Source organism: Heterocephalus glaber, unplaced genomic scaffold (genome assembly GCF_053883595.1).
Source record: "Heterocephalus glaber isolate CG9 unplaced genomic scaffold, H.glaber_assembly_v1.0 deba00000818, whole genome shotgun sequence".
NCBI lineage: Eukaryota > Metazoa > Chordata > Mammalia > Rodentia > Bathyergidae > Heterocephalus > Heterocephalus glaber.
In genome coordinates, this window is record NW_028258164.1 from 14437240 (window position 1) to 14464253 (window position 27014).

The following is a 27014-nucleotide window of genomic DNA, read 5'->3' on the forward strand; positions in this document are numbered from 1 at the left end:
AGGCAGTGCTGGGGCCATGTGACAGCACACACTTCCAAGCCCGCAGGTGTCACAGACCCTGCAGAGAGGTCAGTGCTCTTCTAGCATAGTGACTACAACAGGCAATGAATGACTGACAAAGGCGCAGCACCCTGTGCGTCCCACTGCTACTATCCGAGGCTGTGTCCCTGTGTGTAACACAGGGCACAGGGCACCAAGCAGCAGCATCCTGCCTTGTTAGCAGGCACAGGAAGGGGGACAACAGAGGACTGAAGCCCAAATGACTTCACCAGGCACTGTGCCAATGCTGGAACCTGCAGGCCAGCAGGTGGGGACACAGGAAGCTCGTTTGTCCCTTGCTGGGCTAGATGCCACCAGGAATGGTGCTTGGGTCCGCTAAGGACGCAGTGAGCACTGCAGACTGTCTGAAAAGCCACGTTTCCTCTGGAAATCAGGTTTGTGACATACTGGGTGTGGTGGTGTACACCTACAGTCCCAGCACTCGAGAGGCCGGCAGGACGATCAGAAAGTTTGAGGTCTGGGCTATGCCATGAGCTCAAGACCAGCCTGGAGGACACGGCGAGAACCTGTCTCAAAAAAACCAAAGAATTGCTGAAGGCACATGAGCTTCCAGGGAGGGTGAATTTGGTTGATGCTTCTATTGGCAGCTGTGACCTTGAACTGTCATCTATACATCCAAGACGATTTCTTTGTGTTGAACCAAGGGTCTCCAGTGTCACAAGGTAATGAGGCAGAGGACACAGCACAGGAACACACCGTGGGCACGCAAGTGACTCTCTTGGGGACCGCAACCTGGCTGGGCCTTGGCATCTCCAGGGCCGAGGCAGAACACAAGCTCCACAGGGGTGCAGGGTCCTTGGCTATGTGCATGGCCCTCAGATGCACAGGTGCCCAGGGCAGGTGGATTCTTCCAAGGGGCCTGCAGACACAGCATCATTTGAGGAGCTGTTGTTGAGATTGCACGACCTTCTACTGAGCTCCCTGTGCACTGCTGAAAGTTCCACTAGCACAGGAGGAACTTCTCAGATGAAAAGGGCTGGCTGGCTAGGTGAACTGGATCACTTTAATGCAGCCCCATACATTTGATACTGAGGTATTTTTAGTTCTAAGATTAAACCATGTTAATAACAACCTGTTGAAATGAGTTTACTGAAACAGCATTTGGTGGAAGTTTTCAAAGGCTCTGACTTCATGGTGGGATAACAAATGAGATAAAAATACTTAAGACCCGGGGCCGGAGATTTAGCTCAGTGGTTTCACTGCCTGCTGCGCAAGCACAAGGACCCGAGTTCGATCCCCGGTACCCACCCCCCCAATACTTAAGACCCAAGAGAATGGCATATTCTAAGAACATAACTTTTTATTAAAAATTAATTGCAAAGCAAAATGCTAAGACAATGGCAGCATCTGCTTAATGTCAGAAGCAGCCAGCCTGTGAAGCTTGAACCGGGAAAGGGGCCCATATGAAATACACAGCTCAACCCCAAGTCTGACCAGAGAGGGCAAGGGCTGCACACCAACACCCTGCACCCCAGGCGCCCCTCATCCTGCCGAGGATGCAGTCAAGGCAGGTGAGGCTGACTCCTGACACCGAGCACCTGCTGGTAGCATTTCCCCATCCTCTGAACTGCAGGACATTCTGGAATGAGGACAGGTGGACAGGCACATCTTTTTTTTTTTTGGTACTGGGGATCGAACTTGGGACCTTGAGCTTACGAGGCAGGCGGCAGAACCACTGAGCTAAATCCCCAGCCCTGGCACATCTTTTTTTTAAGACAAGTTCTCACTTAAGTAGTCCAGGCTGGCCTGGAACTCACAGTGATCCTCCTGCCTCAGCCTCCCAAGTGTTGGGAGTATAGGTGTGTGCCACCACGACCAGCAGGCAAATCATGTTCTAAATCCTATCCTGATGTGGATATCAAGCTAAGTCAGATGAGGGACAAAATGTATCTTGTAACAGCTCCTTTTCTTCAACTAGCAAAACAGACACAAAAAGTGAACTCAAGTGCTCCACCACCAGGGCCTGGGGCTCCCTATATGAGTGTTCCAGTCACGGCCCTGCAAGGTGAGTAGTCGCTGACCTCATGAACCACGGCCACTCAGCTCTGTCGTCTGTGCTCCTGGGGCCACGGGAAGGCTCCAGAGCACCAGGCCCAGCACGAAGGGTTAAGGTTTGCAGCTATTTTATTTACAAGTATACATTTAACACAATGAAATAAACACTGCCATATTGAAGCCTAGTTAATAGTAGTGTTAACAATATGTTTCATTTTGATGATTACATTACTTTAAACAACAAACTACACTGAAAAATTAATGCCAATAAAATTGTTGGTCATAATATTATTAAGAAATACAATATATAAATTGAAAATACAATTGCTTAAAATTTGAAAATGGAAGCGAACTCATTTGGACAGAGTCAGAGTTGAACAGAAACTGAAAGTGGAGAGGCTCTGACCCAAAGGACATCTCTGAGGCTAACAGAAGAGAAGCAGCGGAGTTTTCTCTGAGGGCGGGGACCACGTCCTCAGGCAGGACATGACCCCAGGGCCCTCAGGCCGCGCAGTCGCATCACATCACGCAGCACGAAGACTTGCCTTGGGAAGCTGCCCCGTCCATCTTTTCTGCCTCCAAAATTATCCTTCTGAAAACGTCGACCGCAGTCTGAAAGGAGAGACGCGAGCACAGGCTGAGCCCTCGGGTGCGGGCCGTCGTGACTGGGTGGAAGCGGCCCTCCTTCAGGCAGGGCAAGCGGCGGCCAGTCCGTGTCTCCTAAATGCAGCCACTGAGGGTGGGGAGACGCTGCTCCCCTCAGGACTCCAACAGGCAGGGCCTGGAGCCCTTACTTCCAACACCCCACTTCCCTAGCTCATCTTCTCGCAACCCCATGGGACCCTAACCCAACCTGCTGATGTCATTCTCCTGCCACTTGTCCCCCCCGCACTTCTGGGCCAGCTCAGGCTCTGTCGTCCCTCGGGGTCCCTTACTCCCTCACCCTTCTCTGCCCCGGCCATCTGCCCAGTGCCGCCCAGGGGAGCGCAGGCTGCAACTGCTCACTGCCCCCACGAGCAGGAGCCAGCCCCCTAGCCTGTCTCTCCCCCAGAGGAGGGCGGGGTGTACCCTGTCCTTCTCCCCGACTCTCCCCCCAGTCCTTCTCACACTGGCCTGATAAACTCGCTTCACATCTCCTCAGAAGACAGAAGCGCCATTCACGCGAGCACTGTGCATCCTCGGGCACCAAACCAACATGTCCACGCTCAGCAGGTCCCGCTGGTGTGAATGAGGGGCCGGGCCTACCTCTCAACCTCCAGGGCCCATCTCTGTCTAAACAAGGTCACTGCTAGGATCACCAGATCATCAGAAAGAGATGTGTAGAGAGAAAGGACCAGATGTGGTTTTATGTACATTTAGCCCTACTTTTTTTTTTTAAAGCCCTACTTCTTTTTTTTTTTGGAGGGCACCAGAGATCAATAAAGCCCTACTTCTTATACCACAAAAATACAGGGTAATCTCAGAGACGTTATTTAACTTTTTTGGATCTTCATTTTCTCACGTGTAAAGTAATTCCAGCACTCTAGGAGCCTGGGAGAGGATCACAAATTTGAGCCCAGCCTAGGCAATTTAGTAACTTAAAAAAAAAAAAAAGTGAAATAATTCAACTAGATAATCTCAAGGACACAATAGTTACCTGATAAATTCTGATTTAATTCAATTAAAATGCAAGTATCTTACTAATCTCAATTCTTATCTGAATTCTCATCATCTACAGTATGGAACCAAACGAATCCAGAGAAAGCCCTTGCTATGACCTGGGAACCAGGGACACAGAATTAACACCCTCCATATCTGTACCCAGGGATGAGATCATAACCAACTGCACTCACCACTGGCAAGGGAAGGGGACCCCAAGTTCAAGGCTGCCCGGGCAAGTTAAACAAGACCCTGTCTCAAAATAAAATGTCAAAAGGGCTTGGGATGTAGCTCGGGGGTGGAATGCTGCCTGGTATGTGAGAGACCCTGGGTTCTACCCTCCCAAAACCCAACACAGAAAAGCTCCGAATGAACTGGGTGCCATAAAGACAGAGATCAAATGCTGACTCAGGAGAATGCTGCACAAAATACACATAGAAACCACATACCTGATTTTCTTTAGCAGAAGATTCCAAAAAGGCCGCGTTCCAAGATTCTGCCAAAGCTTTCCCTTCTTCGTAACTGATCACCCTGAAGGAACAAGAACATTCTAATTTTTGTTCCTCATTACATGAAGCATACATAATTAATGAAACGGCTCCACTCTGATCACTTTGGGGCCTGTGCGTCACCATCAGGAGTAATACACGAGCATTAATCACACCGGGCCTGGGGACAGAACAAGTGTTGCATGGCACAAGCGGTCCTGCAACTCTCTGAGGCTGAGTGGGGGAACTCGGCTGTGTTTTCCAGTGCTGCCCCTCTTGTGGCCAGGATGTAAGCAGCGCGGGGCAGGCCCTGGTGCTGGGCTCCACGCGGCCTGCTCTCTGCCTGTGCTCGTGGCACACAGCCCCGCTCGCAGGATCCGAGCCCGAGATGCAAAGGCTTGGGCAAAAACAACGAACCCTGCTGCCTTTGTCACAGCAGAGCACCTGGAGAGAATTCTCCATCTACCAAATCTGACCTCCTCTTTAGAGAATCGTGGTATTCACACTGCAGTCAACATACAGAAATGCTACAGCTGGAAATATTCCTGCCATCAGAATAATTAAAAATGCTCCACCTGTGACTCAATCAGCTTAGACTTGAGTTTATAAATCAACCATTTAAAAGCTACATACCTTTCCATATGCAGGTCTTTCTTATTCCCAACCAGCATAATAGGTATTCTATTTACAAGGAAAAAACGAACCAGTGAGTGCCAGATCGTGTCACCTGGAAGACTCCACAATGGAAAAGGCCAAGGCCAAGCAGCACTACTTACTGCACTTTCCCCACCATATCCAACAATTTGCCATGGATAACTTTGATCACTTCAAAACTGTAAGACAAAACGTATGAAATCAAGACATCCATTTCAGCACTGACGTTTCCAGATGAATGTTACATAGTGGAGAGAATGCACAGGTCACAGATCACCCCCCACCCCACCCCCGCCCTTTCTGGTACCGGGGATAGAACTCGCGACTTTGCGCTTTCGAGGCAGGCAGTGGAACCACTGAGCCAAATCCCCGGCCTCACCCTTTTAACATAAACTGCACACAAGATTTCCTTTATCTTCCCTACCCATCCTTTTCCCCTGCACATGCACTTGACACTCAGTAATTCTTCCTGATGATACTCGAAGTGCAACAGGTGCAATATTTAAATAAGTCCAAGGCTGAGCTGACAAGCCACAGAAACAAAACTCAATCTCCTGCTCATCTGACAGAGAACAAGCAGTGTAAATGACTCTGAGCCAGCACCCCTCAGTACCAGCTTGTACATCCACTGCCATCAGGGGACAACTTCAAGTCAGCTCTGGCTGGAATACTTACACCCCCGGCTGTGGCAGACAGCACAAACCTCGCCCACTGGCTCAGAAAGCCCATAAGCACCAGTGGCACCACTGCCTCTGCTGTGGCGCTGTGCAGACTGGCTCCTCCTCCACTGCTCTTTCCAGACTTGCTCAGCCAGCCTTTCTCTGACATCCCTGCCTGTGTGCTCTACCTTGGGGCACTGTCACAGACAGCCCACGCAGGCAGCACTTCACTCCCCACTGTGTGCCAGGCTTTGGAATGAATCTGCTGATGTCATTACACACTAGGGGTTTTTCTGGGGTTTTTTTTGCAGGACTGGGGAAGAAGCCCAGAGCCCATGCCTACCGTTATGCTACTTTAAAACTATGCCCAGTTATTTTTTGGTTTTTTGTTTTTTTTTTGCCAAGTGGGAATTGAGCTCTTTGTTTTTTAAAACAAGGTTTTGCTAAGTTGCCCAGGCTGGCCTCAAACTTGTAATCTTCCTACCTCAGCCTCCTTATAAGACTGGAAGGATTACAGAGCAGATGGAATTATAGGGGTGCCACTGTGGCCAGCTGCACATTGTTACTTTGATAAAAATGCTCAGGGGTCAAAAACAGGACATGGGGGGCCGGGGATTTAGCTCAGTGGTTTTGCCACCTGCTGCGCAAACTAAGGACCCGAATTCAATCCCTGGTACCAAAAAAAACAGGATATGGGAATCCTAAGTACTGTAGTCTGCATGATGGAACAGACAGAACTCTAATACAGTCATGGGCTAGCCTGGAATGGACTGACCAGGATGCCAAGGTCCATCCCATGAAGCACTACACGCTCATTTTCGCTGCACATGCACCGCTGATGAGACCCTTTCAGCTGACCCCTACCACGGGGCTGGCTGGGCTGACACAGGCTCAGTTACTGAAATGGCAGCTCCTGAATCACTTAAGTAACAGGGTGTGATCAATCCATAAACCAAAAAAAGTGTGGGTAGAGGAACCAAGTTTATTCTAAACAGTGGGTTCATTTTCATGTAGGTAGACAAGACCCTATTACACAAAGGTCTTGTTCCACAAATTTGAAGGATAAAGTATTCAACATACTGAAACTCCCAAATTGTCTTCTCTTTTTTTTGGTACCAGGGATTGAACTCAGGACCTTCCGCTTGCAAGGCAGGCGGTGGAACCACTGAGCTAAATCCCTGGCCCCCAAACTGTCTTCCAAAGTCTATTCCACATACTTTCCACATGGTCTGGTAAAAAGACAAAATGTAAAAATCCATGTATTTCTTGTTTAAATTATCAGAAAATCCCAGGTCATGTTCAGTCACTACCCAGGCAGCCTACAGTAAGATAACAGAGTTTATTCTACGAGTGTTATAAAACATCTACTAGGAAAAATGTTTCCTCCTCAATAACCCTGTGTCCATAAGAAAGTCATTAAAACCACCTAGTCTAACAATCAAGTCTAACTGTCACTACTAACCCTATCATATACCTTTAAAAGGATTCACACCAGATAAACTCAAGCCAGCATCCGGTGTCTTACCTTTTAATTGATGTAACAGAATACACAAGAATGTAGCCATTAATATCTATGGAGTATGTCTGAGGAAAAATGGAATATTCATCCTGTGGAAGAAAAAATAATTACAAGTGAGTGAAATTTTCACAGAACATGACAATGTGTACCTAGTTTTTCACAAAAAAATCAAAGATTCAAGTAAACAGAGAACACAGTATCATCCCCAAAGTGTAGCCCACACCCTGAAGGTTTAAGAACACTCTGTGGGTGATATCGTGCTTCTTGTACCTAAAACAACCCTGACTATTCCAGGACTCACAAGCTGATGGCGTCACTGACTTCCCAAGAGAAGGAACGCACAACAGCCCTGAGTCTCCTACCAGGGCAGGGCCACATTTCTTTTATGGACGGAAAGTCCAGAATCTCTCAGGCCCCAGGAAATGACACATTCTATGCATTCTGTTTCTCAGAGGTCTAGGCATCAATCTAAGGGTGTTTCAAGGTTGCCATAAACATTTGAGGGAAGAGGAGGAGATGACAGGATTAAACCACTAGGATCAATCAGTGTATGCACACTTTCAGGGACCAAAAAAATTCTTCCTGAGCCACCCCAGGAATGATTCAGTGCACTTAGTCCCTAACCTTACAAAGCAGGCTCTCAGAACCTTGGCTTCAGACACAAAATTACGAAAATGTACAGAAAGTTCATATGTCAATGCAGTTTTCAACAACACACACAACTGCCCACATAGATCTCTCACTCTCCGCAGAGAGACCGTGCAACACAGTCCTGAGCAGCCCCACAGGACAGGCGCATCACACCACCACCACAGAAGGAGCAGCTCTAACGCCACCAGCCCACAGCATGGGTACAACTCTTCCTGATGACTGGGGATTACTGCCTGTGGGAAAGTTCTTTAAAAACAAATCAAAGAAAAATTAAGTTTTACTTTAGTTCTTTGACATCATAAATAGTAATTAACCAGCCGGGGATTTAGCTCAGTGGTGCCACCGCCTGCTTTGCAATTGCAAGGTCCCGAGTTCGATTCCTGGTACTAAGAATAAAGAAATAGTAATTAACCAGAAAATAGTTCTTTCATAGAACTTTCTGTATGTAAAATAGAACCTTCACTCATTATTAGTACATAGTTTTATGACATTAGATTTTAGTGTCTTTTCTTTTCTTTTTTTTTGGTACCAGGGATCAAACTCTGGACCTTGGGTTTGCAAGGCAGGCGGTCGAACCACTGAGCTAAATCTCTGGCCCTTTAGTGTCTATTTTTGAAAAGCTAAGTGAAAACACAATCTGCAATGATCATGCTTACAGCTTAGCTACTGTAGTTCCAAAGTTTATCTCTCCTTTTCCCTAAACAGCAGAAGTGAAAATAATGAAAATCAGCACTGTGTGAAACCCAGCCAGATATAGGGACCTCAAGGAAGAAGACACCCACCTGCAAGCTACACAGCCATCAAAACAAGATATAATTCCTGTGTTCCCAGCACCAGAAACAAATTCCTAAGGATGAACTTAAGGCAAGCAAAGCAATGATTCATATGAAGCCTTAAAACACTCCCGAGTAGATGAAAGCAGCACTGTGCCCGTCTCAGGAAAAACTCTGCAGGGTCATTCATTACTGGGGAACAGTGAGTTAACACACATGAACACACCGTGATTCTGGAAAGAAGCAGGCGTTCTGAGAAACCACAGCAACTGTGGGGCACCAGTGAATAGAAACCAGTTACATAAACTACTATGGTACATGGCCTCATGAATGAACAGACTGGAAATTCTAGAAAGACCCAAATAGGTATAGGAATTAGCTATGGGATTCCCAACACTCTAGGAAGCTGAGGTAGGAGGATCATAGGTTTGAATACAGCCTGGGCAATTTAGCAATTTAACAAGATCCATTATCAAAATTAAAAAATAAAAAAAGGCTGGGGATATGAAAACCATGGGGATATAGGAGAATTCTTAAAACTGGTTATATTAAAAAAAAACAACTAGTTAAATAAAAAGTAATAAATTCCACTGTGGGAAAATTTAAATGCTCTTTATTATTGTAAACCTCTCAAACAAAAACCATAAACAAAAGAGTACCTTGAGTTTCAGATCATATACAAAATACTAATTTCCTTTACACATTGAGGGGTCTCTCAAGGCAGCAAGCACAGACCAACCACGATAAACAAAGGGCAGAGCTCACAGACAGGTAACTCAGAGCAGGGGTCATGAATGTTACCAAACATGCGGTAGGACCACAGTCCCGCATGATAAGGAAAGCGACAACTCTCAGGGCTCAAGACTGGGGGCGATGTCACCGCTGATCAGTGATTCAGTAATCAACTTGGGATGGATCCAAACTGGGCCCGATGCAGTGTAGGGTGGGGGGGGGGATAGGGAATAATTTCTAAGATGGAGATGTATTACTTCCTGTGTAAAAAATAAAGTAACTCAATATTGTAACTCACGTATGAAGCACACATTGTGTAAAAAGCGCGTAATACTGGAAGCTGATACGGGGCTGGCTGGGCATCAATCGGGAGGTGTGCTGAGACAGCCAGGACGGGGAGGGAAGGGCTGGAAAAAATGGAGCTGCGGCCTGTACATGTACAACCCCCATGAGGAATGTGATCACTATGCACTGCACACAGGAACTAATAAAAACAAAAACAGAACAAAACAAGATAGCCAGGGTGCCTGTAATCCCAGCTACTTGGGAGACTGAGGCAGGATGGTTCCAAATTCAAGGGAGGTCTGGGAAATTTATCAAGATTCCATTCTAAAATAAAACATAAAACCCAGGCAGGAGACCAGCCTGAACTACATACTGAGACTTGGTCTCAAAAAATCAAAAATAACAAATACACAAAAGTAAACAAAAAATAAAAAGGGCTGGGGATATAGCTCAAGGCAAAAGCCCTGGGTTCAACCTCTAGTACCATAATTACAAACCGTCCCCCCAAAACAAAGAACACCAACCAAAAACCATCCTAAGACTCACAACATAAGGTTGGGGTCAGTGATGGGCCCCACAGACAACAGGGTTCCCGCAAGGTTATTAACGGGCTGCAAAGTCCCTACCACTAGCAAGGCAGGGTGGCTCTAACACTGCAGCAGTCTGCATTACTCATGCCAGTGGTAACACGGGGATAAACACCCCCCCACCCCGCACTGCGAGCCACAAAGAAGCACAACACACACATAAAGTACATGTTCTCGGTAATGATGATGACCGTTACTGGTTTCTGTATTTATTACACTATACTTTTATTTTTTACACTATACATTTTAATGTTAGTTTTAAAGCATACTACTATTTATTTTAAAAAGTGGAGGCTGAAACATAGCTCAGTGATACAGCACTTACTTGCCTGGCGTGCCTGAAGTCCTGGGTTTGATCCCTAGCATTGCAAAAATAAATAAAAGGTTTACTGTAAAGTAGGGTGTTATAGCCGACTGTGGTGGGGCTTGCCTGTAATTCCAGCATTCTGGGGGCTCAGGCAGGAAGATCAAAAATTCAAGCCCAGCCTGGGCAACTTAGTGACACTTTCTTAAAATAAAAAAAAAAGGACTGGGAGGGGCCAGGGATTTAGCTCGTGCCTGCCTTCCAAGTGCAAGGTCCTGAGTTTGATCCCCATTACCGCAAAAACCAAACCAAAACAAAAACCCAAAAAAAGGACTGGGGCATGTAGCTCAGTGTGAAGGCCCTGGGTTCAATCCCTGGTACTGCAAAAACAGGAGGTTGCATTACATGGCAGCAGCCTCATAGATCCCATGCCTGTGTATCTTAGCTGTGTTGTTTTTTCCTGTTGTGCCTGATTCACTCTTGTGTTTTGTTCATGGTCCTAGCCATGAACAAATTAAATGTAAATTATAATACACATACAAATATATACACTAAATAGCCTAAACGTGTAGCAGGCACCACGTATACTCTGATGTTTCCACAATGGGAAAACTGGCTAATGTCACATTTCTCAGAATGTGTCCTCATTAAGTGAGCAATGGCTATATGCATATTGATATATACTGGAAAAATAGTATTCGTTATTATGTATAGTTTGCTACGTAGCAATTTATTGTGAGCAATTTTACTCCTTAAATGTACACATTTGTGAACAAATTTACTTTGGATTACTCTTTTTTTTCAGTACTGGGGATCAAACTTGGGTCCTTGCGCTTGTGTAGCAGTCGACGAAACCACTGAGCTAAATCCCCGGCCCTTGGATTACTTTTTTTGAGACAGGGTCTTGCTATGTTGCTCAAGCTGCCCTCGAACTCACAGCAATTCTCCTGCCTCAGCCTCCAGAGTGCTGGGACTACAGGCGTGCACCACCATGCCTGCCTGGACTCCCTCTTGAAGAGCTGGGACTGTAACAGGCTATAGATCACTTTAAAATGATTTCACCATCTCTCCCCGAAACCACCTGCCCTGACCCACAACTAGCCTGAGTTCAAACGCAGGGGTTCACTCTCAAGAGTTTCCTACAGTGTGAGAGAGAGACCACAGCAGAGGCAGTGTGAGTGGTTTCAGCATCATGAGTTGTAAATAAAACCACACCCTTTCCTCTCATCATCCCCCTTCTAAGGACTGCTGGTTAAAATGACAAATTATTCATACTAGCCAAAGCTATTTGGCCCAGGCTGGCCTTGAACTCGCAGAGACCCTCCTGCCTTAGCCTCTCAAATGCTGAGATTACATACAGGTGTATGCCACCATGCCAGGCTGAATACTGTTACCCAATGGAGCAACAGAGTTGCAAATCCAGCCACGGCTCTCGCCATAATCACACATCATACACTCACTCCCTAGAACAGGACCCCTTCTGTTGCACTATCTGTATGACCCTAACACATACGGTTTGGTGCCACAATGTAAATTCATGTTGTAAATCAGTGATGGTGAACCTTTTAGAGAAGAGTGGCAGAACTGCAACCCAAAACCCACTTATTTATTGCAAACTGCCAACACTGCAATTAAACCTGAATACTGAGATTTTAGTTTAGAAAAAACAACTCATACATTAACACCTTTTGTCTTAAAAGAACAATAACACACATGCCACCTGTTGGCCACCACTGCTTTAAAGCAAGCAGTACAGTCTCTGCTGATGAGGAAGCCAACAGAAAGGCGCTCCTCTGCAGCTCTTCCCCGCTGCCCACAGCACTACACTAACAGCTGGGTGCCTGCCAGCCTCAGGGTCCACAGCTGTCTGTGGCGCCTCAGCCATGTGGATGCTGACCTCCCTCCACCTGTACAGAAGGCAGTTCGAGGTGCAGTGAGGTCCTCCTCTTTCCTGACAGGCTGGGACTCCAGCCCACACTCAATACCTGAGAAGCACTGGTCCCCATGGAGGTGAATTTCTAACACTACGTGGAAGTGACTTTCCAATCTATAGCCACACCCTTACTTTCCAGGAGCTTTAGGAAGAGTCCAAACAATGGCACAAGAGCAAACCTGAATCCTGCTGCCATCATATCCCACTATAGGCGCAAAGGGTGCACTTCTTCTCCAGGTCATACTAGGCATATACCTGCTGTTCCACCACAACTATTACTAGCAGCCCCTGGATGCTAAGTGTGTCTTGGTTCAGACAAAAACCTACCCAGTCACTTTCATTCTAAACACAGACACAAACCCAAAGAATCCCAAACGTGTCCATACCCAGAAGATCCTCTCTGCCAGCCTAGAGTAGCCGTGTCTCTCCGGCACAGAGGCTGCTACTTATTTTGATGAGTCCTGACCCATATTCTGTCATGGGACAGGTACCCAGGGTGGCTCTGCTTGCAGACCTCTGCCAGTGTGCGAGGTTCTGAGGCACATCAATGACCACTGGGGTGCAGCGCACAGAACCTGGGAGCATGGGCATTTGCAGCGCCGTGTGCGCACTCGCAGACTACATGTTTGGTTTATTTTCTTTCCAGCTTCCAGAATGGAAACCGCAGGGTTTCTCCAGTGCTAACACCACTCAGTATAGCTATTTCTTGCTTCACAAAGGGGCCACAGTTTCCTTCTCCGTTCACTTCAAAACAAAGAGAGGGAATTCATTCCCAACCCACAGAATGTGTCATATTGCTCTATAGGTCTACTTCACTTCCCCAGGCTCCAGAAAAAGCCTCCTTTCAGTGCGGCTGACCAGATTAGAGCACCCACCTCCCACTTGCCTGGCCCTTTGTGGTTATAAGCAGGAGGGAGGAGGAGTTAGGAACCAGACACCATCCTCTGCGCACTCCCCACCTACCCTCCAGTGAACAGGGATTCAGTCTAACAGAATGGTTTCTAGTCAAAGTGGGGCCAGCTACCATGGAAACGAGGCAGCTAAGCTGTCAAAGGGCTTTTTCATTCCCAGCAGTACTCATTTCTTTCCCCCTCGCTTCCAGTCAGTTGCCCTGGTGAACCATTCCACATATCACCATCACGATGATTAACCTATGAGTATCCTTTTTTTGGGTGATAATTTAACTTTTGGCAATTACCCAAATCTAGCAAATCAAATCAAAACCCACATTTTGTGGCCCAAGTCCTCCTAAGATGAGATCGGCTCTTTCTGTCCTTTACCTTTCTCATGTTGGTCCCGAGAAGATTCATTTTTGCTCTTAAAGTAGGAGAATATATTTTACTGAAGGAGAAAAAGCAATAATATGATTCTCTAATATAGAATTGATATTCAGAAAATAGAAAATCACTACTCTATAGTAAGTGTCAATCCCCAGAATTAAGAAAACTTAAAACTTTGTTAAAGCAGGGAAATGAGTTCCCTGGAAGGCCACCACACACGTCTCAGGAGGACAAAGCCACTTCGCATCAGCATACCGAGACACACACAGCTCAAGTCTGGGCTGGGCCAGCCGCTGCACCACACCATGGAGACCCTGTGGTCCCGAGGTCACTTACTTGCCCAGCTGTGTCTACAAGCTGAAGATGATATTCTTGTCCATTTACTGTGATCAACTTTGTGAAAGCTAGAGGGAAAAAGGGGATTAAATATTAGTTTAAATAAATTAACTCTAGATCATTCAAGTTTGAACAATGACAATGGACCAAGCACAGAGTCCCTATGATCTCATAAAAAATTCCCAAGAAACAAAAAAGAACAAGTATCTTGAGTTGTACAGATTCTTCCCTATTTCCATTATCTAACTAAGAATCACTGTGGTCTGGCTTGGGTAAACCTTGACTCTTTCAGAAAAACTAGGCAACAATTCATATCCAATAACAATAATCTTCTCTGTGGAGAGTTCCCTCCTTTTATGAGGAAGCGAAATGTACTGCATAAAGTGTGAGGTCTAGGAGGAACCAAAACCACAAAAGTCTTCCATTAATTTATAGCAGTCCAGTGTCAAGAGCACAAGGAGCTAATATTAATTCAAGTATTAACTTTCAGTTCATAAGAAATTAACAATTTTATTGGTAGATAAAACAGCAATGGAACAGATGTTCTGCACTGAAGCTACCACCTCACTTAGCTTAAGGATCCAATTTATCACAACTTCTTTTTCTACCAAGGGGGAAGAAATCAAATTGGAAGGGAGGAGATAATTTAGAATTTAAGGAGTCAGGCTTCAAACACATGAAGGCAAGAGCAAAGAACTATTAACAGTAACAGAATATTTAAAAAAAGAACCATCTGGAACCCTCTGCGGAAGTGGAACAGATTTCCTCTGTGCTTAGCCCAGCCAACCTCCTGACTATCCCGCACCATCAGAGCCCAGCAATAGGATCAATGCCTTAGACAGCCGAGAGAGATCACACTCTGTTGCATACCACAAGGCAAAGCAAGAGTCAGGTGGAAATTATTCAACAATGTGACAAGGAGGAAAACAGGAGAGCCTCACTGGGTCACAGGAGCTCCACAGGGAGGAAGGTAGCTGTAAGAGTTATACTATCGTCTCCTCTTCCAGTGCAAGCAGGGCCAGTCAGGTACACTGAGATCACAGGCCAGCCACCACACTGCACATCATTTCGAACCCTTCTGGAAATGATGACTTTAAAGAAAGGGGTAAATCAGAGGGAAATTCAATCAGATTGGTCCAAGCCTGCAATCCCAGCTGCTCCAGAGGCTGAGGCAGGAGCACTGCAAGTTTGAGACCAGCCTGAGCAATTTAGTGAGAGCCTGTCCCTCCAAAAATAAAAAGGGCGGAGGATCCAGGTCAGTGGTAGAGTGCCTGCAAAAACACCACCACTCCAAAGCAGATTACCTCAAGATGGGGGGATTCCCACTGTGACCTATTTTGCTGATTTTTTTTTGTTACCAGGGATCGAACTCGGGTCCCTGCGCTTGCACAGCTGTTTTGCTGATTTTAAGAAAGCAATCTAAGGTACTTTTCACACTGTAACCTCTCTGACTGGGATCATCTGGCGTGTGGAAGCTTTCAATCACTGTCACTGGCAGTCAAGACACAGCTGTGACGCTGGGGATTTAGCTCAGTGGTTCTGCCACCTGCCTCAAAAGCGCAAGGACCTGAGTTCGATCCCTGGTACCAAAAAAAAAAAAAAAAAAAGACACAGCTGTGAGAAACCCTTTCTGGAGGATCAAGAAGTGCATTTCAGATTTGATGAAAATTATGTAATAAACACCAGTGGCCAATGAAAGCAGTGGCTTTCAATCAAAACTAAGTACTGGTGGTCATAAAGTACAATGTAATTACTGTGACAAGATTATTGGAACAAACATCACATATTCATTCAACTACTTCCTGAATGCCACTGCTATTACTGCCACCCCAGCAAAGGAAGGCAGACACATACATATGCACCCACCTGCCACAGCTGGCATACTATCTGGCAAAAGACCATCAGGCAGAAGTTCTGCGGCAAGTGAACATACCATGCAAGTCAAGACAGCTGGAGCTGAGAGAGACAGCAGGCAGGTGACCCGCTGGAGAGCACGGCCTGGGACGTTTATTTGGATTGAGGTAACACACTCAGAGTTTTGAGGAGGGAGGAATGAGATCTGATGCACACCCTTGAATGATCATTCTGGTGACTCTGAATAACAAGCAAAAAGAACATGGAGAAACGAGGTGGGAACCCCAATACAGTGACCAATGCTACCAGGAAACAGACTACACCAGTGGTGCCCAGCCTATGGCATGCATGCCGCAGCGGGATGTTTGTTATCATTAAGCTCTAAAAGGTTCATCATCACTGGACTAGACCTATAGAAGGTGGTGGCCCATGCCAGGGGCAGAGATTCTGGATGTGTGGGGAGGCAGAGCCACAAGGATTGTCTGACTGGTGGGAAGTGAGGTGTCAGAGAATGGAGAATTGGGATGACACCAAAGTTTTTGGCTTGAGCAACAGATGAACAGAGCTACCATTTATAATGCAGGAAAGAAGGGGGAGGAATACTAGGGCTGCAAGAGGAAGGGATCTAAGAATGAAGTTTCTTAAATTTGTGATGCCCATTAAGAATCCAAGCGGAAAGGTGGGCAGTTAGAGAAAAAAGCCCAGAGATCAGCAGAAAGCTTGGGGCTGGGGTACACGCTTGAGAGTCCACAGCAAAATGCAGTAAGGAGAAGATCACTGGAAAGCAGGAAAGACCCGAGTAAGAGGACAGGAGATATAATGTGCATAACAAAAGAAAATATTAATAAACAGTTGAGTAGATCCTTGCACATAAAAAGATGTACATTTCTAACATAGAGCAGTAAAATCAAACTGAAGCCCTTTCCCATTGTGTCACGGGAAACTGTCGTATTCTAGTACTACAGATGAGGGAGAAGTATCCCTAAGAGACAGGACAGACTAGAAGTACACTCTACTCGGGCCTCTAATTTCAACCTTGTGCAGATATGGAAAGCTGGTTTTTTTCCTAACATCACCTTCCCCAAGCATTCTCACCCCTCCTTTTTCAATCAGTAGGGAGACTGGTCCATTCTATCCACAAACCTTATAATTCCCTAAGGAATCTAACAGCAATTCAATAGTAAAGGCTAGTAAACAAGCTAATAAGCCTTCTAGAATCTGGTGTTCACAAAGTAGGATCTGTTAACTAAAGTATGCTGGACTCCTAATTCATAGCTTACTGAGAAGTCCACTAGGAGGCAAGCTCGATAATGCAAAACTCCTACTGAGCACCCCACTTTGCTGTGAGGAGCCTTAGCATTCATCAGTCGTGGTGCCCTGAGGTGGCAGAGGTGGTAAACTGCAGCTATTCCTGCTTTTAAGTCACAAACCCACCCCAGTTTAATTTTGATATACTAACTTAGTTTCTAATGAGCAGTTAGATTAACACAACAATAGATGATAAAATACATCCGAATAAGCACTATTCTGGTCTACAAGTGTCCCAAAATTAGATAATATAAGCTTTACTAATGTTATTCTCCTATATCCCTAAATTAAAGATGACAGAATCCCAAATTTTTTGCTTTTAGAATGAGACTCTATGGAAATGTGCTGCAACTGAATGTTTGCTATAAACAGCCTTTGCTATGCTATAAAGGAAAAGTACAAAATTACTACTGGAATATTTCTAGATCTAGAGTATTGCATTTTTAAAAAAATGATAAAACTATACATATACACATTTGCGTTACTAACAAATTCACAGTAACTTTTTCCCCTTTTTTTTGGTACTGGAGATCGAACTCGGGACCTTGCGCTTGGGAGGCAGGCGCCGGAACCACTGAGCTAAATCCTCGGCCTCCCTTTTTAAAAAAAAAATTCAGTGTTATTGCTAAACAATGTTGTTCTACCAAAGAGAGGGTGTAAGAGCGGAATAAAAGCTTTTGCCCTATGTTGAGACTATCAGAAGTCTGGTAAACAGAACTTGATATCTGAATATGCCTCCTAAACGCCTAAGGGATATATGCAATTTGATATCCATTTCTGCCCTTGACTAAAGACTTAAATAAACAAATACTCTGAAATCATCTTTGAGATGGAAAAAGTTTTCAGGGTTGACTACTAAAATAGAAAAAAAAAAGTAAAACACAAGGAGCTGGGCATGGTGGTACACACCTGTAATCCCAGCAGTCTGGGAGGCTGAAGTAGGAGGACTGCAAATTGGAGCCCAGCCTGGGCAAATTAATGAATAAGCAAGTTTCTGTCTCAAAATAAAAAGTTTAAAAAGAAAAGGCTTGGGTGTAGCTCAGTGCAGAGACCCCAAGAGTTCAATCCCTTGTACCACAGCAAACCCCACAGACTATTAAAGATGAAGTTCACAGCCTTAAGTAGCCAGGCAAGCAGGGCACAGTGGCATGTGGCTATACCAGTGGTGGTGATCCTATAGCATGTGTGGGGCAGTGGGCTGTTTGTTATCAGTGAAAGCTCTAAAAGGTTTGCCATCACTGACAGTCCCAGCTACACAGGAGGCTCCCTTGAGCCTAGGAATTCAAGATCAGCCTGGACAATGTAGTAACACCTCATCTTAAAAACAACAACAATAACAACAACAAAAAAAAGTCAAACTTTCTTTTGACCCTTTACTTATCTATGAAGAACACATATTTATAGGGCCGGGGGTTTAGCTCAGTGGTTCCAGTGCCTGCCTCTCAAGTGCAAGGTCCCGAGTTCAATCCCTGGTACCAAAAAAAAAAAAAAAAGAACACATATTTATATATAACACCACGACTTTCTTTCCAACTCAATTTTAAATGGCACAGGATACACAGCCACTCAGAGCAGAAAACCACCTTTCACTGCTCTATGACTAAAGCTCCCAAATGAGCCGTATCTTTTTAAGGCCATCAAGGCCCAATGTGCTATCTTTAGCAAATTCTAAGGCCAAGATAATAGTTTTCTGAATCCAGGGGACACTGACTTGGTTAACCTGCTCCTCCCACTTGCTTACTATCCTGTAAGTGACCAGCTGAACAAATCAGCACAGGATGCAATCAGGACTCCTCCCTGAAGACATCACCAGAGGTTGCTTTCAAACACAGGTTGGTCTTCCCAGAGTTAGCTTAGCAACCAACAGGTTTCCTTCTCTGTCACCTGCATAATAGGACACAAAGGACTGGGGCAGGGTAGAGTGAGGTAGTGGGGTTTGAACCCAAGGCCTTCACACTGAGCTAATCCCAGCCTTATTTTTTAGCTTTTTGAGACAGAGTCTTGCTAAGTCAGTACCCTGCCCAGGCTGGGGCTGAACTCCTGCCTCAGCCTTCCAGAATGCTGGGTTTATACAAAGGACAGTATTCCTTTGTTTTTTTTTGGTTTTTTTGAGGCGGGTCTCACCATGTAGTTTTTTTGCTTTTCTTTTGGTACCGGGGATCGAACTTGGGACCTTGCGCTTGCAAGGCAGGCACCAGAACCACTGAGCTAAATCCCCAGCCCCAAAGGACAGTATTGAGCTAGCAGTGGGCAAACTTTTCCTGTAAAGGACCAGTAAATATTTCAGGCTCTTCAGGCCCCATGATCTCTACTGTAATTAGTCAACAGGGGTCAGGGATTTAGCTCAGTAGTTCCACCTCCTGCCTCACTCAAAAGCACAAGGTCTTCAGTCTCGATCCCCGGTACCAAAAAAACCCCAACTAGTCAACAACTCTGCATTAAAGAACAAAAGGACCCCCAGATAATATGTAAAGGAACAAGGAGACTATATTCCAATAAAACTTTATTGATGCTGAAACTTCAACTTCATATAATTTTCACATGTCACATACATCATTCTTTGAACTTTTAAGCCAGCCTTCCTGGCCTGCAGGCGGGGATCTGCCAAAGCTGCTGCACCAGCAAAGCACTTTGGTATTTCTCCTGCAAGCCTCAGGCAGGTAAGGTCTGTGAACTTAGTTTCAAGATTACCAATCTAGCCATTAAGTCTGCTTCCTCTCTGACTCGATACATTCCATGTTTAAATCTGTGTGCTCCTAGTGACAAGCCCTAGGCAAGCTCTGGTTTAAGAATCTGAGAAGACTGATCCCACAGCTCCCTGAGGCTCCAACATAGCCCCAAACAGGACCAGCTTCACCTTTCAAAAAGCCACCTGATTCTCCTCAGTGGTCCCTAAGAGTCCTTTAGGGAGATTCTGAAACTATGAACCCAAATTGAAAAAAGTAAACGTTGTGGTCATTTCTGCTCATTCATGCCTTTTTCTGCACATGGCTGGTGTGACAGTCAACCTTGATTGGCTTACGAATTGCCCAGGGGATTAGCATATATATGGGTAGGTCATGGAGGTATGGGCCTTGGGGGGCGGTCTATGTATGGTTCCTGGGCCTTCCTCTCTGGCACTGCTACACAGACGCTTCCTGGCTGCCATGAATTAAGCAGCTTTGCTCCACTATTCTCTTCTGCCATGATATTCCTGCCTTGGAGCAGCTGGCCATTGACTGAATCCCCTGAAACTGAGCCACATTCAACCTCTGCTCTGTAAATTGGGGGGATCGGGCACTGTGTTCAGCAACAGGAAAGCTAATGAACACAGTCTGAAACCCAAGAGGGTTGTTTCTCTGCAGCCTCTTTTACGTGTTTAGGACGGGGCATGGTGGTGGTGGGGTCTTGCAAGAGTAAGGTACAAGGGTCTGGAGGGTTTTCATTCTTTCTTTTAAAGCCTGCAATCTCTAAAAAGAGCTACTGCTAAGAGGACAGAAAAGAAAAAGAAGACTATGCTCTCTATTCCTGAAACAGATTCTGGATATGAAGGTTCTAGTTTCCTATCAACTTGAGTAGAAATCTCCAGATGGCAGGGGATCTGGACATTAAATGAAATATTATTCAGTGCAAAATGTTACCCACTGTAAGTTTTCTTTGATCCCAGTTGGAGAAATAAAGATTGAACCTAATGCCTCCTATAATCAAAGCCTCCAAGAATACACAATGGCCATTTTGTGTGCGAGAGGAGCCCCATCAGTGTATAAGTACTTGAAAACAATACTCACTGTTTTCTATGGTTGGATCGTAGGAGTCAACAAATTGGCCTTCAACAAACTGAATCGTCAATGAGGATTTCCCTATAAAAGAGAACAGTTCAGTATGAGTTAGCCTATGAAACCATTAATTCTGCTTTACAAAAAGCCACTCTTAACAGATGAAGAAGGTACCTGGCTCAGAAAACATGGTTTTGATTATCATTTGAGCAATTTCAAGAAGCAAAACATATTTTGTTTGTTTGCCCTATTTGAGAACACTTAAGCAATTAAGCTATTAAGAATTAAGTATTTCTGTGACCTTAACAAGTATTACTGACCCAAGCATGAGATATTCTGTGAAAGGCAAACAATTCTGTGTGCTCTTTCACTAGTTTTTAAGTCACCTGTAAATATGTAACATAAAATTGTTATTTTTCTTGTAGTGCTGGGGATCTAACCTAGAGCCTCACATAAGCTCTCTCCCCAAAGAGCTACACCCCAGAGCAACACAAGTCTTTTATCTAAAAACTCCTTTCGATAGAAATCCTGTCCCAATTAGTATCAAAGGCTGACAGTATTTACTGCTTCTCTTTTTTTTTTGGCCAACAGTATTTAGACAATGAAGAAATATTTTGGATTTCATAGAATCACCAGTAACAACCAAGCCTGTATGCTAACACATCAAGAACTAGAATGTTAACTTCTCACTCCTCTAATAGTTCTCTACAATTTCTACTGGAAGACTTTAGAACCAGGTGCATACGTTGTAAAGAAAGGGCATGAGGACAAGGCCCAGGGTATTTTACTGCCAGAAAGGGGGAAGGAGTTCCTTCCTCAGGGTGCCGTCACATCCTCAGAACATTACCAAACACACACTCCCTGTGCACAGCACACCTAAGATCATCTCCAAAGTCCTATAACACCAGCCCTACACTGCTGGGGCTTCACTGCACCTCCCCTTACCCTAACCATGAAGAGGTGCAGCTGCTTGCACACAGGACACCTTGACACACAAAGATTAAGTTAATTCATTGAAACGTTAGACTGAAAGCAGAATCTGGTGGGAGACAACTAGGAAATCCACAAGTGAGTAAACCCATTTCCTCCTCAGCAGAGCTCAATGGTTAGTGAAATCAGACTGAATTCCCAACTCTGGATGCAGCTCACAGGAACCCCACCATCTGCTACTCCCCACACCGGCCCAGGCTCCACACAGCCCTTCTGCTTTGCCAAGTTCCTGCTGCCTTAGCCTCCCCCCAAGTTCTCTGAGTGTATGACTCATTTCTGTCATTGTGGTCTGGGGTCAAATCACAGTTCCATAGAACAGCATATCTACGGTGGGACCTGCTTCCTAACAGTCACTCTCTTACAGTTACTCTATTATATTTCTTCTTACTACTTTTTTTTGGGGGGACTGGGGATCGAACTCAGGGACCTTGAGCTTGCTAGGCAGGCAGCAGAAGCACTGAGCTAAATCCCTGGCGATGACACAGTACTGTCTGAAGCAAAAGACATAATCAGCAATAGTCAAGAGTTATAAAGAAAAGGGGCAAAAGGGGATTAAAAAGATTTCTGTAACTTTTGGAAGTAGAACTGGTTTAAAAATAGCAAAAGAAAAGGGTCAAGTATGAGACATGCGGTAGCTCCTGGTGACAAGAGGGGGAAACTAGCAGAAACTCTAAAGGGGACTTTTGCTGCACTGTCCCTGTGGTCACCCCTAGGACTCACCCACCTTACTTACCTGTGGGGGTGGAGGAGAGGAGAACACCTCAAGGGCTGCCTGTGAAATGCAGGAAGCCATATTCAACCAAAAAGAAAGTGAAACATCTTAAACAATACAGTATAAGAGAGGCTAGGCATTGTGGTGCACGCCTGTAGTCCCAGCACTGGGGAGGCTGAGGCAGGAGGTTTGCTGCCAAGTTCAAGGCCAGTCTGGGCTACAAAGTAAGACTCTGTCTCAAAACAAAACAAAACAAAACATGCTATAAGAGAAAGTGCAAAAACAGCAATAAACAAGTGGACCATTTTAAAAAGTATAACTAGCTATACATTCAAGATTCCCTATTTGTATCAAAGAAATAAATTATTTGGCAAGCTAAATCAACATTGAACTTGAAAACATAAGTAGCCATTCTGGCAAAAGCAAACAATACAGCCTAATCAAATCCCCAAGAAGGATGTCAGTCAACTATTGTCCCCAGGAATAGTAAATTGGGACACCAAAATTTAAAACTTCATTCTCCAGGGCATAAACTCAGTTTCTCAATTAGACTGGCTGCCGGGAGAAAGGTATTACTCATTAGCAGAAGTGGGACTGAACTAAAACCAAGTTTCCCTTGGCTCTCTCCTAAGAGCAAATCATTAATTACTGAAATTAAGAAGGGACAGGAAGGCTGTACTCAATGACCCGATGAGGCAGTTTTCTGCTATGTTCACTAAAAGTGGGATTACTGGACAGCTGGCACTGAAATTTTTACAAGCCACCGTGGAATGAGGATCTGCATAAACAAACTCCACCATCCTCTTTCAGGGCCCTGTCTTTGGGGTCGTCTCTGCGCAAGTGGTGCAAACAGTCTTTCCGCATCTACTATGAGCATTGCTGACCTGCAGCAAATCATGTCCTTTACAGTGATCACCTGTTACAGTGCCCTCAGAATTTCATACATTTACTTTGGCTTCGGTCTCTAGCAAACTGACTCTGCAACACTAGCTATTTCTGAGGATGATTCATTCAGCAACAACTGCGCTCTCAAAGGCTTCAAGTCTGTACAACCTGAGGAGAATCTCAATCTCCAGATCAACTCTCGAAAAATGTTATATGAAACAACCCAAGAGTGACCAGAAATAAACAGAAAAGCAGCACCTGCCCAGGGTTGTGCACAATGCATAGAAATAGAAAAAGCACTCATTTGATGCGCTGCTCATAAAAGATGGGAAAAGAAGACATCTCAACTCCCATGATTAACTTCTAAATACTCTTCCTCCAAAACAAAAATTTGAACTCCAACTTTAAAAACCACACAAATTACTTAAAAAACTCTTATAAACTTTTACCAGGTAAAAATAGCATTATCGTGGTTTTTGCAATGATAAAATGGCCTGACCAGGGTTTTTCCATCTGTGTTTACACTATGGAAGATGAAGGCCTCATGCACATTAAACACAAGGTCTACCGCTGAGCTGCCCTCACCTAGCTCCACCCCCAAACTCTTTAATGCTGCTTGAAAGGACTCTGCTGTCCACAGCCCAAGCGACCTAATGACAGCCTCAAAGCTCCGAGGTCTTGCCCTAGCAATCTTCATCCCAGATACTCTGGCAACCCATTCCTGAATGCACCAGGAACACACTGCTGCTGTGCTCCCACCTGGGTGCCTCCCACTCAACTAGCAGGCCCGGGTCACCCTCGGCACCATACCCAGACTGGCTCTGAAGCAATGTTTTCAAACCAGGGTCTGTGAGCCACTGGGTCATGAGATCAACTTACTAAGCCATGACCCACAGGTTTTTTTGGTTTTTTGGTAGTGGGCATTGAACTCAGGACCTTGAGCTTGTGAGGCAGGCAGCGGAATCAGAGCTAAATCCCCAGGCCTCTCACACTGTTTTTTAAGAAATAGAAACACCAACCTGGACTGCAAATAAAGGTGTCATGAATCCTCTTTCTCAGTTACACACCCATCTATGGCTGAGTAGCAATGTAAAATGTATTTCTTAGGAAGGGCTGCAGTCAAAAGGTTAGAGATCCACTACTGCAAACCGTGGCCCTCAATCTCTAGTCTCCACAGGTTTCACTTCCTTCTGTACTTAGGCCCCAAGATAAATCCTTTCCCACTAATTTTTAATCAGAAGCTTCCATTTCCTTTCTTTAAGCCCTCCACTAAACCTCTATGATCTTAATCTAATCAACTGCTATTGTGAGCCTGTTGCTCAACTGGAGAGGTCACAGCTTTGTGGATAGGTGATCATTAACAAGCTCTGCCATTCCTTTCCTTCTTGCCCCGTCTCTGCTGGGATCCTCTGTGGCTCCCCTTCTTCCTCCTCAAGTAGTTCTGAGTGCTTGGTGTGTGCCCAGTAGCCTAGCACCCAGGTACTTGCTGTAAATGCAAAGTATAAAGTCCATCCAGGTCTCCTGAGTGAGAAGCTCTAGAGGGTGGCATTTTGCCACACAGTAAAATTTAAGGTTTCACTGCAACAAAAAAATCCAACTATTAGCACCTACCTCCTCAGCATCTGGGGTGTTCCCTAATATTCCAGCTCCCACCAGCAGCTCAAATGGTAAACATTTAAAGTTCACCTAACAGAAGGCAGTCTAGAGATGCAGCCATAATTAAATCAAGCCAAAAGCGCAGAGGAAGCAGGGAGACTCTCTCCAGCTCCTGGCTGCCAGTGCATTCCTCCATGCCCTCTGGGTCAGGGCCCGTGTGCATCAGATGCAGGGTATGAAGCCTGAGCCAAGAGATTCAGGCCACCAGACACGACTGCTCCTGGCTCAAAGGGAGAGGCCAGCATATCAAACTCCCACAGAAGTTCTATCACACTTTCTCTACCTATTCCCTCCCAGTCTCCTCTATTATCTCCTTCTCCTGAAATAGTTCTAGGCAGTTTCTCTACTGGTTTACTCCAGTCCATGTGGCTTGTTATAACCCTGTCTCCACATGCTTGACATGAAGATGACTGCAGCCTACAGAAATCATCTCAGCCGCTTCTGGCTACACTCCACTAACCCACATTAAACGCACACCTGTGCGTCCTCCAAGAAACTGACCACAACACTTGACAAGAAGTGTGCAGATTCTGGCTTGAGAAGACTTAAGCCAGAGGTCAGATAAACAGATAAAGCCCTGGAGACAATTAAGTAAGAGAAGCAGCTCTTTAACCTTACAAAAGAAATCAAACATCAATTAAACCTGCAGGATAGAACTGAAAGAATACAAATGTAAGGATGCCATTGAAAAACTATTGGCCAGAGGCAAAATGTGACTTCTGGGTACCCATCTCTTCAGGGCTAACCTATGACATCTCCACACACGGGTCATGTGGATGGTTCACTCTCCAATTCCTTTGCAGCTAAATGCCTTCTGTGTTCACTTAAACCTTTACTCCTAGTTTCTTCAGAGACAGAAAGACTGCGTTTGTAAAACAAGATTAGCTCCGCAACCTTTCTCCCACTTCTACCTCCTACCAGCTATATTTTTACAGTTCCTTGCTTGGTAACAATTCGTTGCACTTTAATTCCAAATTTTTAGAGCTCAGACTATGGGCTAATTCATTCATCTACTTAAATATGTTAGGCAGCTCTGACATGGGAGGCAAGCACAATTCTAGGCACTCGGATACATCACTGAACAGACAGAAACCCTTCCTAGATAAGATTACAATGGGAGAAATACACGGAAATAAGCACAATAAATGAAATACATGGGAAAAACTGGGTATCCATTTCTTGTAACCAAAAGGATACAACTTAAACAATTACCATGGTTTTAAAAACTAATGAACAAGGGCCGGGGATTTAGCTGTGGTTCTTCCTCCTGCCTTGAAAGCGCAAGGTCCCACGTTTGATCCCCAGTACCGAAACAAACAAACAAACGAACCCCGAGTGAACAAATGTTATCTAAGCACTTATGATCAGCAGCTATTTTTTTTCCAGCAGCTACTAATATCACAAAAATAATCAGACTAGCTGGGCATGGTGGTGCACACCTGTAATCCCAGCACTCGGAAGGCAGAAGCACAAGGATCGCTGTGAGTTTAAGGCCAGCCTGGACTACACAGTGAGTACAAGGCCAGCCCAAACTACAGAGACCACCCTGTTCTCCGCCCCGCAAAACCAGACTTTAAGTATGTTTGGATAAAACACTAGACAGTTTAGGGTAGGGGGGAGAAACCCAAATCTGAACAAACTGCTATATCTTAACTACCCATTTACAGAAAACACAGGAACCAAATGAACTCGTTAAGTATTATGGAAATGCAGTAGCCAAACCTAGATTCTGAGTAACACCCCAGCATTCCCAATAAATCAGAATTTCTAGAGGCAGAAACTGTGCTTTAGTATTTTTTTCCTCTCCAGTACTGGACTCCAATCTACAGTCAAGTTTGAAAGCCTGTACAGATATTCCTCGTTTAATGACCGAGTTCTGTTCCTGCGACCAGGTCGTTAATTGACTTGGTTGCTAAATGAGGAACTGTAAATTGTATACAGGATGGACAAAAGAAATGGG

General features: G+C 45.0%; 1 protein-coding gene across 2 annotated transcripts in view; it reads right to left on the reverse strand.

Moving 5' to 3' along the window:
• Nucleotides 1-1342: 1342 nt before the first annotated feature.
• Rheb (Ras homolog, mTORC1 binding) overlaps nucleotides 1343-27014 on the reverse strand; it is a 41984-nt gene continuing 16312 nt past the window's right edge. The window contains exons 2-8 of one of the 2 annotated variants that reach the window (XM_021240822.2): nucleotides 20824-20895; nucleotides 13895-13962; nucleotides 7020-7102; nucleotides 4958-5014; nucleotides 4815-4862; nucleotides 4143-4224; nucleotides 1343-2788 (exon numbers count right to left, since the gene is read on the reverse strand). In XM_021240822.2, coding sequence (XP_021096481.1) covers nucleotides 2531-2788; nucleotides 4143-4224; nucleotides 4815-4862; nucleotides 4958-5014; nucleotides 7020-7102; nucleotides 13895-13962; nucleotides 20824-20895 — 668 coding nt within the window. In that variant the 3' untranslated portion in view covers nucleotides 1343-2530. The remainder of the gene's footprint in view (nucleotides 2789-4142; nucleotides 4225-4814; nucleotides 4863-4957; nucleotides 5015-7019; nucleotides 7103-13894; nucleotides 13963-20823; nucleotides 20896-27014) is intronic. The other variant, XM_004860364.4, reaches the window with a different exon arrangement.